This window comes from Hermetia illucens, chromosome 4 (genome assembly GCF_905115235.1).
Source record: "Hermetia illucens chromosome 4, iHerIll2.2.curated.20191125, whole genome shotgun sequence".
In the NCBI taxonomy this organism is placed as follows: Eukaryota; Metazoa; Arthropoda; class Insecta; order Diptera; family Stratiomyidae; genus Hermetia; species Hermetia illucens.
This window is the reverse complement of record NC_051852.1, coordinates 160,103,636-160,120,310: the sequence shown is the minus strand read 5'-3', so window position 1 is coordinate 160,120,310 and position 16,675 is coordinate 160,103,636. Positions and strand designations below refer to the sequence as shown.

Below are 16,675 nucleotides of genomic sequence, written 5' to 3'. Positions count from 1 at the left end.
ATTTTGGAAGAAGATAACCTTTGATCAACTTAATTGCTTCCATATCCAATTTTTGCTGCAGAACATTACCAGTTAGTTAATTTCTTGGTAAAACATTCCTAAAATTGAGAAACTGTCAGAATCGAAAAGAATACCAAAAAGTGCATTATATTTTGGATGAGACCCAATAGTTCCGAAGCTTCAAAAGGTTTTCAAAAAGGGTGCTACAAGCCGCACACATCCTTTAAACGAGCCGAGATGATTATTGGAGACCATGCTCATTCTAGGCTCCATCCATTATCTCAACACGATGAAACGTTGAAAAAACTCCTACAAAAATCATGATCGGCGGAATTGCAAAAGAAACTGGTGTCAGAGGGAGCTCGTGTCAGCGGATTTTGACTGAGGGTTTGCAAATGCTACATATTGTCGCAAAATTCGTACCTTCTCAATCAGGGTCAGAAAAACAATTGATTAACTTTGATTCAGGACTTGAGAAAAAAGCATTCAAAGTGATCCAGACTTCCTTCCCAAAGTCATTGCAGTCGGTCACCATTGGTGTTATGGGTAGTTTCAACTCAGTGAAACTCCATCAAGTCGGGAAACCGGAAGCTGGACGCTTCAGGTACGAAAGGTTTTGTGTATTTCTTAGTACGTAGCACGTAATATATCCATATATTATGTGAGAGTATCCACTTTCGGGTGATATTGACATTCACAGTCTTCAATTTTCAAAGAAACAACAAATTTGAGGTATTATAATTTTGTTAGTAATAGTGCGATTTCCACCAAACTTAGTAAGATCATGCTCTATGTTATAGTCTATATCACTGCACAATTTCATGGTACTAGGATGAACTTAAGGGTTGTGATTCTAGAGTGAACTTAAGGGAGGTTACTAAAAATTGTAGTAATATACTATTATTAACTTTATTTAAACAGGTATCGGCATGGAAGGTATTTCGCAACCCAGGCACCATATAGTGGGAGCCTCCTGATTTTTTTCAGATTTTTCGGTTTGGTAGTTTCTGAGAATGGCCCCTTAAAGAAGTGATCACTTTCAACCCCTCGCGCTCCCCACCCTTCCAACGAATATCAAAACTAAGATCGGCTTTGAAAAGTACTAATCGAGACCTTTAATTTGATATCCCACATGACTATATTTGATGAAAAAAAAATTTTACACCTCCCTTTTGCATTTATGGGGACCCCTCCTTAAATTCGGCGTAAAAGGATGTAATTCACTGTATGGGTGAGCGTTCACAGTTCCCACCTTTCTACCAAATTTGGTCTCAATCGCTATAACCGTCTCCGAGAAAAATGCGTGTGACGGACAGACAGACAGATAGACAGACAGACAGACAGACGGACAGACAGACAGTAAACCGATTTTATTAAGGTTTTGTGTTTACACAAAACCTTAAAAAAACAAGCTAATGAGGACGAATGTTTATTCTCATTTTTGATGCTCGTGGAATTTGCTCCTCCTGGCCAGGCTATCAATCAGTACTTTTATTTGAGAGTTTTTAGACATATGCGGAATAGATATGCGGAGGAAGCGACCTGAGTTTTAGCAGTCAGGAGACTGGTTTCTTCACCTCATAACGTCTGCACATAAACGGCGTTACGAGTGAGACGCTATTTATTTGGCTTCGCAGGGGTAGTTTGTCACTCCTCACCTGTCGCATTCGCTCCGCGCAACTTATCCCTATTTTCAAGAATGAAGAAGAATCTAAAAATGAAGTGTTGTTGGTGTGGAGTCGGTCAAAGCAGCTTCGCAGATGGCACTGGATGGGGATTTGAAAGCCTCGAGATTGCACCCAGACCAGGCATTCGATAGAGCCAAATGGCGAAGCCGATCACGACGGGCCGACCCCGCTTGTGAACGGGACAAAGGCTGAAGAAAAAGAAGAAGATGAACAAATTTATCATAACAAAAACACGATGATTTTTGGATCCTTCCCCGAATAGGTTTTCACCACTTTCATTCCCGGCGCTTTCAGTAAACTGATAGTAATAGCTGGGATACGACGCTGCAGTTAATTTTATTAATGAAACAAATATATTCGACGTTCGCAATGTCAATCATACCCGGTGCTCAGAGGTGGCGGTGAGGAAGACGGGGCAGCAACCGTGTCGGCCAAACCAAAACCAAGTAGCCAAAGAAAACGTCTTTGTGTTGACACCGGGAAACATTGTATTCACTTTAGTTTGCTGGTCGTGATGCAGTAGGCTCCAAAGCCTATCAGGGCAATCAGACACGAGTCTGCACGGGGACCCATCTGAAATAGCTTCGGTTATGAGACCTTATCGGGGGTATACTAGTACCATGAGGGGACAGTTCCTGAATTCACATGCTTCAGGAGAATCCTTATGTCGGAGTGGGAGCTTCAGGGGGGTTGTGGTTACGTTCAAGGAACTAGAGACCTTCGGACCTCAAACGTGGTGTTGCACTTCAACACGGGTGCCGTACTACACATTTCGGCGGAGATTTCGGTAAGTCAATATGAATTAACTCAGCTATGTTCTCTATACTCCATAGATGGTCCACTGAAATACGCTTCAACTTCTTCCGGGACTTCCCGAGAACTCTTCGCTCGATCTTCTTTGCTGTGTTCTCCTAGGACTACCCACTTAGGAGAGTGGGGTCTATTCCATGGCGTAGTCAACAATGGAATTGTCGTCCATCCTTAATACATGACCTACTCCTTGCCACTTCCACAACCTGATCAACTCGTCCACGGGTAACTGGCCTGCAGAATGACGAAGTTCTTCTTTATAAATTATATCAGGTCAGCGTGCCCCGAGACATGTCACAGATAAGTGTTGTCGAACATTTGGAGCTTTTGAGTAACATTGGAGGTTACTTTCCAAGTGGTACTCTCATATAGGAACACAGAAAGAACATTAGTACAGAACATTATTAACTTGATCTTGGTACCTTGGTACTAAGATAACTGCATTTTGAGATTGCACTGTTAATGGGTCGAACGACACCCAGTTCGGTTCTAAGACTACTGGCAGAAACCACACTTCCCAGAGACACAAATCAATCACTGCTTTCAATATTCTGCCCATCCATCCAAATAGAGAGAGTGCGTTGACCTATCAGTCTTAGAACCTTGCTTTTGTCCTCGAAAGCACAATAGTCACTAATAACGGTCGAATTGGTGGGCCACGGCAAACCCGGGATGTCTGAAGTTCTTTACAAAAGCAGGCCAAGATCGATACCGGTTGTTGCACCGTTGATGATGATGATCAAACAGCGGAAACCTAAAACATTAACTAAAATATCTTTTAAAAAATCCATAAGGCCTGTCCAAGTGCTCCACTATCTTCCTGTTGATTTGTGATCACTTATCAACATTTCCCTCAGTTTATCGATGTTTTTGGCGATAGTCTGCTACTGCATTCATCATAATTGACAAAATTACGACTACTTCTGAACCATTCATGTCATTGGCGAAAAACTGTTTTTTAGAGTGTCGTGACGAAACTATTTCTAAAATTTAAAAGATCCGTGAATCACAGAATCGAGTTTTAGTGCAAAATTTAAAATAAACTGGTTCATGCCAATTAGATTCTACTTTTAAATGTTTGAAAAATTAAAATCACGTATACGAGCAGATGCACTTAACAATTCCTCACTTTCACAACTATTGAGTAATGACGCTGGAGTTTGAAGCGGATTTTTTTTGGTTGGGGTGGGTGCAGGCGTTCATACACTGAGTATTGGGCTCCTGCATCTGTAAGTCGTTGAACTGCCAAATAAACACTTTCCCTTATCTGAAAATTAACCTGAAATTGTTAGACGAATTACTTGGGGTTAGCCCTCGCGCGCTCTTGTCTTACGGATTCTTCAAGTCAAGGAATTCATTCCATCAATGAGAGGGGAGAGACGAAAGTTAATTAAAAAAAATTCATGCCTGTTCCACCGGTCGAGCTTAATCTTCTTCGCAAGCAGGACTCGAATGTAGTACGTAATACAGCTTAGTCTGTCATTACTCCTCAGCATTTCTCTAGCAATGTTTCCTGTGTCTGCACGAAGTTGCTGACGAAATTCATACTACCTTCCATAAGAAAAAAAGGTAACACACAGCCAGGCGATCGTACTTTTCCAATCTTGTTTAGACAAGACTGACAATCCCAAAATCACCATGTTTTCGGATCAGCCACGGCTTTAAGTTTCCGATGAACTGCACAGTCAATTTTCCGACGGGCGACGGGATCACTTCCATAACCTCTTTGACAGCCGGCTCTTAGACAGTGCGGTATGAGGATAATACCCGCAAGGTCCGATAGACCCCTTGCTTCGGACATCAGCCCATATTTCCGCGGCATTTATAAGGAGTTGGTATTCCATGATAGTAATAGATAATCGAATAAAAAGATAGATCATAAACCTCAAAAATGAGGTCAGCAGATAAATAATTTGCCTTGACAGACTTGCGCACTTGCTTCTTAAATGGGGAAACTTATATTGTTGGTTCATATTCAGCATCTCCTTTTGCCTTAATTACGGCTCTAAACCTCGATGGCATTGATGAAATAAGATTCTGCAGAATCTGCAGGTCAATTTCGTCATTCCACGTCCTTAAGAGGAATAAAACCAGCTCTTGTTGGCCTTTCGACTTCGGTTCAGCTACCTTTTTCTTCATTAGTGTCCACAAGTTTTCAATGGGGTTTAAATCCGGGCTGTTCCCGGTCCAATTCAGCTGGCTTACTGAGTTTTCCGCCAGAAAGCTGCGCACCTCCAAAGCAAAAAAGGTCAAATAATCGGAAAACCTTCAACATTTCTTACAAAACAGCTAGAGAAGAGAAAAACAAATTATTACTAACAATATGGGACAAGGCGCAGAATCGTCGTGAAAGATGACCTCACTTGAATACTGATCCTGCTCTTCAATGCAAGGTACCAGATGCTCCTCCAAGATTTTTTTCGATGCTGCACTATTGACTCTTCCATCAATCAATGAAAGTCCTTTCAGATGATAAAACGAAAAGCAACTCGGGATCATCCTGCTCCTCGACTGGCGTATTGTGGTCCGGATATACTCGCCACTGAGTCGCTCACCTAATCTTCTCCATATGTGGTAGATCCCATCCGACCCAAAAATATTAAATTAGGATTCATCGGAGAATATTACAGTTTGCCACTATTCCAGTGTCCAATTTTCGTGCTCTTTGCTCTTTTGTCCATAAATTAAAAAAGCCCTTTTTTTGTGGGACGTCGACCTTGAAATCTGCGCTCTCTGAGCCTCCTACGAACCGTTGGTGCATCAATTTCTGTCAAAACGGCGTCTTTGAGCTCTTTTTTAATGACCGATGAACTTTTGAATCGCGGGCAGAATCTCCGCATCAGTCTGTCCTCGACTGATGTAGTGTTTCTCGGCCTTCCAGAACCCTGTTTCCGGACAGTAGACCCAGTGGCCCGGATTTTTTTTAAAAAGTCAGCTACATAGGACTGACTAAAGCCCACAATGACCGCTGTTTGTCGTGTGCTTTATTTTTTATGAAATAAGGCAATTATTTCGAATACGAATTAAGCTTTGAAATTTTCGCAGGGTATCCTGGGATAGCTGAGTTCACGATCTATGCAATAAATGTGAAAACCTCCAAATATTTGAAATAATAAAACTTGTTTTTCCTATTCGCTAGTCTTGGTCTATATTTTGCAAAAACCGATATTTCGTGAACCACTTGTTCTCTTCATCAGTGCTAACAAGTCCTGACTTATATTTTGCAAATACCGATATTTCGGGAACCACTTGTTCGCTTCATCAGTGCTAACAAGTCAGGAGTGGAACAAGTCCTGAAGAGCAGCTTAGCCGAGGTGCAATTCGAGTACTGTAGATTTACCTGCGTTGCCCTCAGCATGATCTGCTTGCGTGGGAGGTTCGTCAGTCCACGCTGGACCAACGATCCTCATCTCCTCCAACAGCTCGTTGATGGCCTCGATTGGATGTAAGTCGTCGTCCTGTTTTGCAGAGCGGAACACTTTTACCTTTGCGCTCCTGACTCCGAACCACATTTTATAGTCGACCTTTTCCAGTGCCTCCAGACATTCTTCGTTTTTGCGGAGTAGAAAAGGTTGGCTGTTTGTATGGGGTTCCTCCTCCTTGATAACAACCCAGTCGTCCATGGGAATCATGAGGTTTTGAAGGCACAGGGATTGGACGAGCTTGTCCTTATCCATGCGGATCTTCGGCAACCAGATGTGAGCGACCGGTCTCCTGGGAATCTCGTCGTAAGGGATGACATTGACGCACGAACCGAGAAGGTATTGGATTGGAGGGGTATCTCACACATTGGATTATATCCATGCTGAATACCAGGATAATCCAGTCCGATCTGGAGGGCAACCACTTGATCAGAGCTGTGAACAGAGGCACGCCCCAGGGTGGTGCCATCTCACCGGTGCTCTGGTTAATAGTAATGGACAAAATTTTACGTACATTGGACAGCAAGGTGGTGGCGTATGCCGACGACTTGGTGATATTAGTATCAGGGATGTTTCTGTCCATTATGAGCGACATCATGGAAGGAGCGTTGCGAAAGGTATGCCTGTGGGCCGCTAGATGCGGACTCAGCATAAACCCAATCAAAACGCAACTGATGCTATTCACCACCAAGCCAAGGATACCTGAATTCCATCTACCACGGCTAAATGAACAAAGATTAGTTCTTTCCTCAGTGGCAGGCTTTAAAGAAGAAATACAATAGAACGAAGCTTAATAGGATTCAAAGAACCGCGTGTGCAGGTGCTACGGGGGCTCTGCAGTCCTGCCCGGCAGATGCTCTCAATGCACTCCTGCATCTCCTCCCCTAGACCTCCACATCAAATATGTTGCAGCGTGCAGTGCCGTCAGACTACGTGAGTCCGGATGCTGGGCAGCGAAGTCCTACGGCCACAGCAACATCCTGGATGAAATACCTCGAGAAATCTGGGCATCCCCCACGGACTATGTCACACGCAAACTGAACTTCACGAGAAACTTTGCTGTGGACCTTCCAATCAGGGCAAAGTGGAAGACCGGCGGCGTGTTGTAAGACGGACGGATCAAAGACGGCCAATGGAGTCGGCGCGGGAGTTTTCTCGAATACACACGGTGTATCCAAGTCGTATGGTCTCCCAGACTTCGCCAGTGTATTCCAGGCGGAAGTACTGGCGATATTGGAAGTCTGTTGATGGCTGGAGCGTGATTCGAGCCCCAAGCGTAACATAGCCATTTTGACCGACAGCGGCGCGCTCAAGGTCACTCTCCTCTGGGTTCCCGGGCATAGGAACATAGAGGGGAATGAGCGGGCTGACGGATTGGCCAGGCAAGGCTCTGCTCTTGGCAGTCCCTCGGCGAATACAGTCGGTGTTCCGCTGGCGGCTGTTGGAGGGCGAATCTACTCGCACTACCTAGCAGCTGCGGGCCTGAGATGGCGAAGGCTTACAAGCTGTGCCAAGTCAAGGAGAATTTGGCCCGCTTATAACGTAGCCCGATCACGAGAGCTCCTGTACCAGACGCGTGCAAATGCATTCAAGATTACGGCGGTCTGCACGGGGCACTGGCAAATAGGGGACCATGCCGCTAGGCTCCGCTTACCCTACAACTCGCATGCCCAGCTCTCCCTAGAGTCAGGCTACGGACACTGGGTAAACCATTCTTTGGGGACCTCAGAGAGATTTCTAGCTGCAGGGTCGGAGAGCTGCTTTCCTTCGTGAATGCTACGGGCTGGCTCTGAAGATCCGAGCCGGCTGGACTCTGCTTCCCCCCCCCCAACAACAACAGTCACGGTCTTAGGAGTTTGTGCCATCAAATGGTGCACCAAAGCGCTAATTGGGCTCCTCGGAGCGGCCAATGATACCTACCCTACCGCTAGCGGAATTACCATCCGCCAGCGCCACACGTAAGAGGCCCCTAGCCACGTCGCTGAAGGGTTTCGCAGTTTGTGGCCCGTCGACTGACTGTTGCTGCGTACTTTTCTTCAGATGTTGCTTAGTGTCTGAGCTCTTGCCCACTCTGCTGGGCTTCGCCTTCTACTCGTCTGCCAGGCATTTGATATTGTATTCTTCAGCAATCGCCTGGTATTTAGCGAGGTCTCTTTCATCCCGCTCGTCGTTAGTACCGGCCTGCTTATTCTTGGGAATCTTTCTGAGAATATGCACGGCCTTCTGATACTGGCTCTTGAGCAGGACACCAGTGGACCTTCGCTCCTTATTCGGTTTCCGGCAATTTTTCTCGGTTTTCCCGGTTTTCCCTTTTGAGGGATCCCCCAACGTTGAAGGAGGGGGGGGTTAGGAGTACTCTGTCGGGTACTCGCTACACCCAGTTTAACAGCTTCCAGGCTGGAAACCCCTAGTCCAGAAAGGTTATCAAACAAATAAATTGCCTAGGCAGGCAGACCCACCTAATCGAATTCAACATTCATTTATATATCCCTGAGAATTTATGAAATTCAATTTGCTTTTAAGCAGAGTTATTTCTGAAAATCGGTCAAAAAATCTATTTTCTGCCTTAAAAGATACTGGCAAAGATAAACAAGTTAAAAAGGCGATCAATTTAAAGTTTTCGCCAAAAAACAAGCCTGCGATAAACTTCTACCCTGATGAGCTGAATTTTTATTTTTTGCTTATGGAATCCAATTGAATTTGAAAACTTGTAAACTTGAAAAATGTTCCTATCAATAGTTTAATCGATAGCTATAACTAACGACTATAGAAATAAATTATTATCAATACGTCAATAACTGCAAAATACGTTACACAAGCAGTCACGTTTTTCAACTTTTGAATAAACTTTTTCACCGAAATGAAAGAGATATGTCCTTGTTGTTTGATTTTTGTATAAAAATAGGCTAATAGTTTTTAGTCTATTTTATATCTATATCTATTTGTCTATATCTAAAAATCTTTCCTATTATTTCCTGTTGATCATTTATTGTTCAAGAAATGATCCAAAAGGGAGAGGCAAAAGTTTGTAAAAATATTGTTAGTCTTTCCATTCATCCAGTTTTCATAAAAATAAACTAGATTGTCTTGATTACGCTAATTAGAGCCGATATTATGTTATTTTAAAATTTCGGAAGTGCCAGTCGTGCCTGTTTTTCAGTTACGATACCTCTTAAGAAGCCGAAACGATTCGTTGCAATCATTTTTTGTCCATAAAAAAGAAATAAAATGAATAATCGGTACGATTTGTAATTATTCAAGTATTCTGATATAACCAGCTTAATCTTGTTTGGAGTGCGCTAATCAGTTGTATCTCGTCATGGAATTGTTATTCTAAAAACTAGTTATAATCAGTTCCATACATTGGGTTACCTTCAACTGACTTTTTCCGTGCGAATATGATGTTCAAGAAATTAGTCAGTGGGTTCTTATTGGGGCGAGAAATTTGATATAAAAGTCTCTTGCTCTGTTCAAGTGCAGATATAGATATTTAAATCCAGATCTTTTTTTTAATATATTTTATTTAAATATATTTTCCGTACTTTATTAAAAATTTAAATAGATTAAATTTCGATAGACAATCATTTAATGTTGGTTTTTGCTTTGAATTTCAGGCGAATGGAGCCCCGGTTAGTGAACGACGCTATTCGTTACGAAAGAGGCCGGCATCCGTGACAGAACGAACAACTTTTGTTTGTTATACGTGCGGTACGGACACTCCATCATCAAAATTACGTTTAGTGTATTGTTGTGCGAATGCAGAGCGGGAACCATACTACCCGTTCATCACATCAATAAAACCATTTCCAAATGTTAGTCCAATAAGTCCACAGGGTAAGTTTTTACAAAAATTAACGAACAATTTAACATCTATCTATGCTTCCATGATGGTTTCACTTTGAAAACTGATAAGCCAGTATGAACATATGCAGAAAATATACAGTTGTTCATGAGAATATAATGATTATTCATAGTTAATACCAATTGGTCGGGTTAAGATCTCTTTATTCAATGTTGCTTTTATCATATTCATGTTAAACTTAATAATTCATTTTAGGTATGGTGCAAATATGTTCCTCGTGCTATGAGAAGCACTCAAGTTTAGCTGAAGGTGGTGTACCAGCAACTACTAATAATTTAGATAGTCTTAGCAGTGGAGGAGGTGGTATGGTTAATAATATTGGCGGCGGTCGATATACGCCATCAGATAAATCACAAGCCAATTCGGATACGAGTAACGTACGATTTAAGGTAAGTCTGATTGAATTCATTCTACGTTTTTCCTTCTATTTATATTTCATATCTGGATTACTAATACTGGCAATACTGTCTCCGCTTTCTGAAAAGTATTCGATCCGCCAAAACTTGAATGAATCCTGGTTAATGATTTTTTGGCCTTTGTGCCTAAACCGTCGCCACTTTGCTAAACTGTCAGATATTCATCGAAATTGTGGTGGATAAGAAAGTATAAGAAAGTAAGAAGCAATTTACCGCAATGTCGTCCGCAGTGTCGGCCCCGATAGTTCTGAGTGCTGGCTGACTATGGTACACCATGAACGCCGCCTCGAGATCAGTGGAGTAACACCCTGTAATCACCTCCGAAATGGTCGGTCAATAAGGGGTTCCACCCATCGTGTGAAAATTGTCATCGATGGTATGGTCATATAGCCCCTGTGGAAGAAAATTCACTAAGATTGTCCTAAACATTTAAATCGATGAGAGAGGACCAACAATACCGACCGTAATAACGATGGCTTGATATGTTAGATGGAGAATCGTTCCATTGCATCCGAACCACGCTTATAATCGAGAAAAAAATGGTGACATCGCTACTGAACGGAGCCAAGGCTAAAGCAACAGAAATATCTTTATATTCGTGGGACGTCTGTACGACGAGCATGTTTGAATCAAAGTTTGAACTTGCGACGTTTATCATTGCCAATTGTGATGATAATGTGACCCTGAAGGATGGTCGTTTCGGTTACATCGCTTCCGCTGGCATATTTTCGTATCCAAGTGTAATTCCACGGTATTTCTAGCGATTATATTATTTGTAATAATTAAGACTTGCTTTGTTTATATTCACTAGTGTTATTTATTGGTCTTGCAAATACCGATATTTCGAAAATCAAATCCTCTTTGTTAGGACTGATGAAGGGAACAAGTGGTTCCTGAAATATCGGCCTTTGCAAGACCAACAAAATAACACTAGCGAATAGAAAAAATCAAGTCTTAATTATTTCAAATATTTTCGTAGTAGACTGGCTTTATTCGCTCTATCAAAACTGCAGTTGGAATTTCGTTTACGTCTACTTTGAAAAATGGGTCGGGTATGTGTTTAAGACATCATAAGGTCCTTCGTACGCTTATTCGTGTAGCGTCGACTCTGCTAGAAGCATGCGTGCAAGTTTTCAAATCCTTCAGAGCGACATACATATACAATCGAAACTTCCTTGCAAATAAGAAGAGGGTCGATTTCTGGCTTGCTTTACGGAAAAAATTCCGGAGAGTTGTGCCATAAAATCAGGGGCCGATGCTTTGATGTCGTCCTTAAAAGAGGTTCGTAGCCCGAACAACACAGTTGATGGAATATCTACTCATTCGTAATTTTCGTAACATATATTATAGCTGATCTGAGCAAACTGTTTCAGTGCCCTACCATTCTGTTTGACGCTGGGTGGTAAGCTGCCGTTCTCACTCGCTTCCTACCTACTAGCTTCGCTAAGGCATCAAACAACTGAGACTCGAATTTACCACCTCTGTCTATCGTGCGAGAAAAGGCGTTCGCTAGGACATTTGACGTGAACTGTGTTGGTGTATATAATCCAACTCGTGCCCGTGTCGTGGGCATGCTTTGTCCGCCTTCTGTAGAAAAGCTAAAAATGATTGGCTTTACTCAACCTTTTGGCGAACCAATTTTACGGCCTTGTAAATCGCTAGTAATTCTAGGTCCTAAGCGCTATAATGGGCTTGCCTTTTGTTGTTGAGTTTGCGCGAAAAGAAATCCAATGGTTTCTTCCTAGATTTGCAGCTATCGTAAAGTATCAGACGTCGTAGGATAAAATAAGCTGGGTGTTCTAGCAACACAGCTTCCTTCTTTCATTAGCGATTTCTATTTCAAAAAGTACTTTTCCGCTCGATTGACTATTCGATTGGCCGTTTGCCACGTAACCTGCGGCGATTTTGCTGAACAGACGGCAGATATATTGAGCAACCCCCCTGAGAATACCGATAAGCATTTTTTTGGGTCTTCGACAATGTTGTCTGGAGAGAGATCCCCTGTGTTTAAATAGAGCTGCTGATGAACCTCATCCCACCTTCCACAAGAAAAAAAATTGTCGTGGGCGTCGTGCACAACTCCATTACAAAACACACAATCCGGAGATTGTGCCTTTCCAATCTTGTGTAGGCAAGACTGAAAACTTCCATGCCCACTTAAAAATTGGGTAAGGAAATAGTTGCCGATGAGCCGCGCAAACCATCTGCCTCTAGTTTCATTTTGCCACGAGAGTTGCCACTCGTGTAGAGTGCGTTGCCGTTCTTCGCGAGCAACCACCTCCCTTAGCTCATATCTCTTGCGCTTGTATATGGCTTGACGCTCCTTAACAAGAAGGGCAACGGAGATCATTCTCGCGATCACTATCACGGTCGGTTCAGAGACAGTGCGGTACGCAGTCGCAGTTTGCAGATGTGTGCCCATAATCCAAAGATCTGTAACATTTCGTTGGGGCGGGCCGGATTCGTATGCTACACACTACTCAACCAATTCTTATTTTCCCGCTGTTTAGAAGCTTCGTCGAGAATTGCTCGGCCATTTCCACCACAGCGAATTTTTGGCCTCGGGAGTTCGCAGAGGTGATACCAATCCGGACATTGGTTACCTCCGAATATTCGCGTTTGTTGGCCTCTTCTACCTCGTTCTTTTCTGTGAGAGTCAAGGTCTCGGATTTACAAAGAACACGTGCGTTCCAGGCTGGAAACCAAAGCTTTTTCTCCCAGAAGCCCCTTAACTGCTTCACAGAACGTAACTTTATTTATTGTCTTCGGGCCTAGTTCGACTAGGACTCCGCCACCCTTGGTTTTACGAATGGAAGACACTTCTGCTCCGTTATCATCGGGTTCAATCTTGTAACGCTTTTACTTTTTTCATGATGGTACAAGGTAGTATAACTATTCCTTGATACGCTTGATTGTTTTCAGGTGTGAAACAAAACCTTATTAGAATTGAGTGATGTCTGTCTGTCACATACGATTTATTCGGAAACGGCTGGACCGATTGTATGAAAATTAGTGAGAGTGTGTGGTCTGTTGTCTGTAGGGATATTGTTAGGAGGCGATGTATCATTGAGTAATATGCGGCCGCCTTTTGTTGGAATGAGTGGTTCGATGTGCTTATGGTAGTCCTCTGTGTCGAGCTATCTTTCCTAGAGATATTGTTGGTGTGTAGTTGGCTTATATTTTGTAGGACTATCTCTTTTTCGCTTTCTTTAACTATGGCAAGTATATTGCCCCCAAAACGTATCCACACCCTAGGCATTATGTTGGTGGTTGCCATTTTCGTCTCGAAGTTGGCCATAAATATCTCACTTATCAGAGATAGAAGTGGGTTATCCATGGCTATTCCCTTGGTTGTTTTATAGAAGCGGCCCCTGAAGGTGAAGCAATTTTCTGTCATGCATATAGCTGCCAGCTTCTTCATTAGTTTGCCAACACGTATTGGCGTTTTCTTTCATAACCCACTGATAAAGGTAGCAAGTTGCACCGGCTCATCGTTCGACATTCATCACTGATTTTTTGACCAAGTATCACATTTTTACCGTCAATCGCTCACCGAATTCTCCTGATTTGGCACCTTGCGACTTCTACTTCTTCAGGCAACTACATTTGACAATGAAAGGAAAGCGCTTTGCCAATACACAAGACACCGACCGCGATTCTGAAGGACATTCCTACAGAATGACATAAAAATTCATTCTTTGTGTTCATTCTTTGGGGTGAAGGGATTTTGTGTGGGTTGGAGAATGAGGTAGCAAGGGTGGGTTAGGAGTTGGGGGACCTTTCCGCTTAACTCGTTGTCGAAACTTGGTTCACGGAAGTCGAGGGTGCAGTTGTGGGCATGGAGGAAGTGGTGAGCGAGGACGTTTACTTTTTCTGTGGGTGGGATGCTTTGGGGTAGGATCGCGTTTTGTTGGACTGATTTGCCTAAACACGGCATGTTTTCCTGAGTTCCCTGTATGTACCAGGGTTCAGTTCGGTGTTGGAGAGGCGGTTGTGGAGATATTGGGTGAGGATTCTTTCGCGGATGGACCTGTCTCTGATTCTTGCGCGATTGAGTGTTGTAGGTTGGAAGGGCCGGGCTGAAATGAGATAGGTTGATGGTGGGATTTGAGGTTGTGAGGAAAAGGTGGAGCTGGTCCCCGTTCTGGTTTGACCGTGCATCGAACCAGGACGGGTGTCTGGCAATGAGATCTCCACCGATAATCAGGGACCATTGTTTACCGGGAAACCGGTGTTGAGACGCGCGGAGGGACTTGATGCGGAGAAAGTTGTGAGTGTCGAGGGATTGGTTGGGACAGTAAACAGAAGCGACGAAGACCGAGGTTGATTGGAATTCAAAGGAGATTAGAGTGGTTTCGATAGATTTGAAGGTGGAATGAGGATGGCCGTTCCGCCACATGTGCTGCGGCCTTGAGGATTGGTTTGTGGTCGGTCAGTCTGTATCTATAGTTCAACCTAGTTTCACATAGTAGAACTATATCGGGCTCGTGCTCGCCGAGGAATAGCTCGAACTCATGTCTGCGGGCTCGGCCGATGATTGAGTTAATGTTCAACACGATTATCTTAACGTCCACTAATGGATGCCAAAATACCGACCATTAAGTTGGACATTTGCAAGAATTCTTGCTATTTCCTGGCAAACTCAAGGAAGTCTGGATTGGAGATGGTGGTGAGTTGGTTCACGCGGTGGGGTGCACGGGAAGAGGTTCGGCGTCGGCGAAGAACACAGATGGACGTGTGAAGGCTGGATTTGTGATAGGACGACCAGCGGGGCGGGAGGCAGTTGTGGGGAGAAGCGCACGTTTTTGTGCGTTTCTCCTTGTCACCACCTGGACGAAGCGTGGGCACTTTCTGTAGTTGGCGGGGTGGTCGTTGAACCCGCAGTTAACGCAATTCGGTGTCTGCTCGACTGTTTTGGCGCATTCGCCAGGGCAGTGTAGCTGATCGCACTTAACGCACCTGTATGCGAGGTAGTATTTGGTTGTCGGGTGTTCGATGCGCTGGCAATTTTTGCACTGTAGGATTTGTTTATTTTTTATTTGTTCGAAGCGAACAATCATGTGCTGTATGGCTTTAACTTCGCGCAGCTGGTCCTCGCTAAAGGTAGCGTAAAATGTGACTAACCACAAGTCGAGGTTGACACTGTTTGTTTTTGCCCAGGTCGTAGTAAAGGGTTTTGCGCTCAAGGTGCTTGAGACCCTCCGAGCCTTCAATTCTTCGACGATCTCCTGAGGGGAGAACGTCGTATCAAGGCCTCGGACGATGAGGCTGGTCGTCTTCTCCGAAGGGAGGGTGTATGTGAAGTACTTATTATTGTTCTCCACAAGGATTTTTTTCGCGGTCGTGTAATCTTCCAGCGCTTTTGTAATAATTTGATGGGAACTACCTGATTTCTTGATCAGGTAGTTGTTAGGGAGTACACGGGATATGGTTTCTTTGATAGCTTCGAAGGCAACCGAATTTTCGACTACCACGAATGGAGGTATTCTTCGACTTACCTCCTTCTTGGATGAGAATGTAGCAGCTGGTTTTGACTGTTTGGCTGCGCTGGCGGGATGCAGCTTCTTCATCTCGCTGAGAGTGCGGTAGGCCTCGGGGTGAGCGCCGGTGGTGCCTGCTCCACGTAGATGGTGGTGTCCATCATCTCGGTTGGTGTAGTTGGTGCGGTTGGCGCCGGAGGAGGGCTGGATGCCCCGAAGGTTCAGGCGATCGTCGCTTTGAGCGACGCGATCACTGCAGTGAGGTGGCGGTTATTCTCGAGGGCTTCCTCGAGCTTCTTCATGAGTTTCCTGTTTTGCCTGCGCGAGCAATTCAATCGCGAATTTCGCCAAGCGAAACAGTGCTCTTGACCGTCCTGTCAGAGCCCGCTTGCGAGTCGGACTCGCAGTCACTGGAGAGCGTCACCTCGGACGCTGTCTCCCCTCCGTCGTCAGCGCTTTCCGGCTGAAGATCGCCGGTTGGGTTATCGGTAGCCTTGCGTCACTTCACCTTCGTGAACCCATCTGGTTGCGGCACACTCATTTCTTCCTTTCTATTACTATTATTGTCTTTACTGCTCAGCGTACATCAGACTAGCTCTATTTATACTAAAGAGTACCAGGGTCCAGAAAGTATGGCTATGTCCAGTAGGACATATTCTTTTATGTATTCACTATGTGAGCATTTATATTAACAAGCAGTAAGTGTAATTACATTACTATTTTCAGTGGCAATATGAAACTAGTTTTCCAGGAAACTTACCCTATCTTACTAACCAGTCAACATAAAGTGGATTTTTACACGAAAAAATTATCAATTTCGGCTAATCTTATTGGCATTATCAATTAATTTTGTTAAAGTTCGAAGAAAAACAGATACATTCACCTCTGTCAGCCAGTTTATGGTTCATATTTTATTTTATTTCAACCTGAACTTTGAAACCTCCACCGCAGGGATTTGATTTCCACCGATAAGTATTTGGATGGTAATAGAAAAATA

General features: G+C 43.8%; 1 protein-coding gene across 3 annotated transcripts in view; it reads left to right on the top strand.

Moving 5' to 3' along the window:
- Positions 1-16,675, top strand: part of LOC119655920 — a 256,712-nt gene that overhangs the window by 149,070 nt on the left and 90,967 nt on the right. For all 3 annotated transcript variants that reach the window (XM_038062087.1, XM_038062086.1, XM_038062088.1), the window contains 2 exons: positions 9,535-9,754; positions 9,978-10,171. In XM_038062087.1, coding sequence (XP_037918015.1) covers positions 9,535-9,754; positions 9,978-10,171 — 414 coding nt within the window. The remainder of the gene's footprint in view (positions 1-9,534; positions 9,755-9,977; positions 10,172-16,675) is intronic.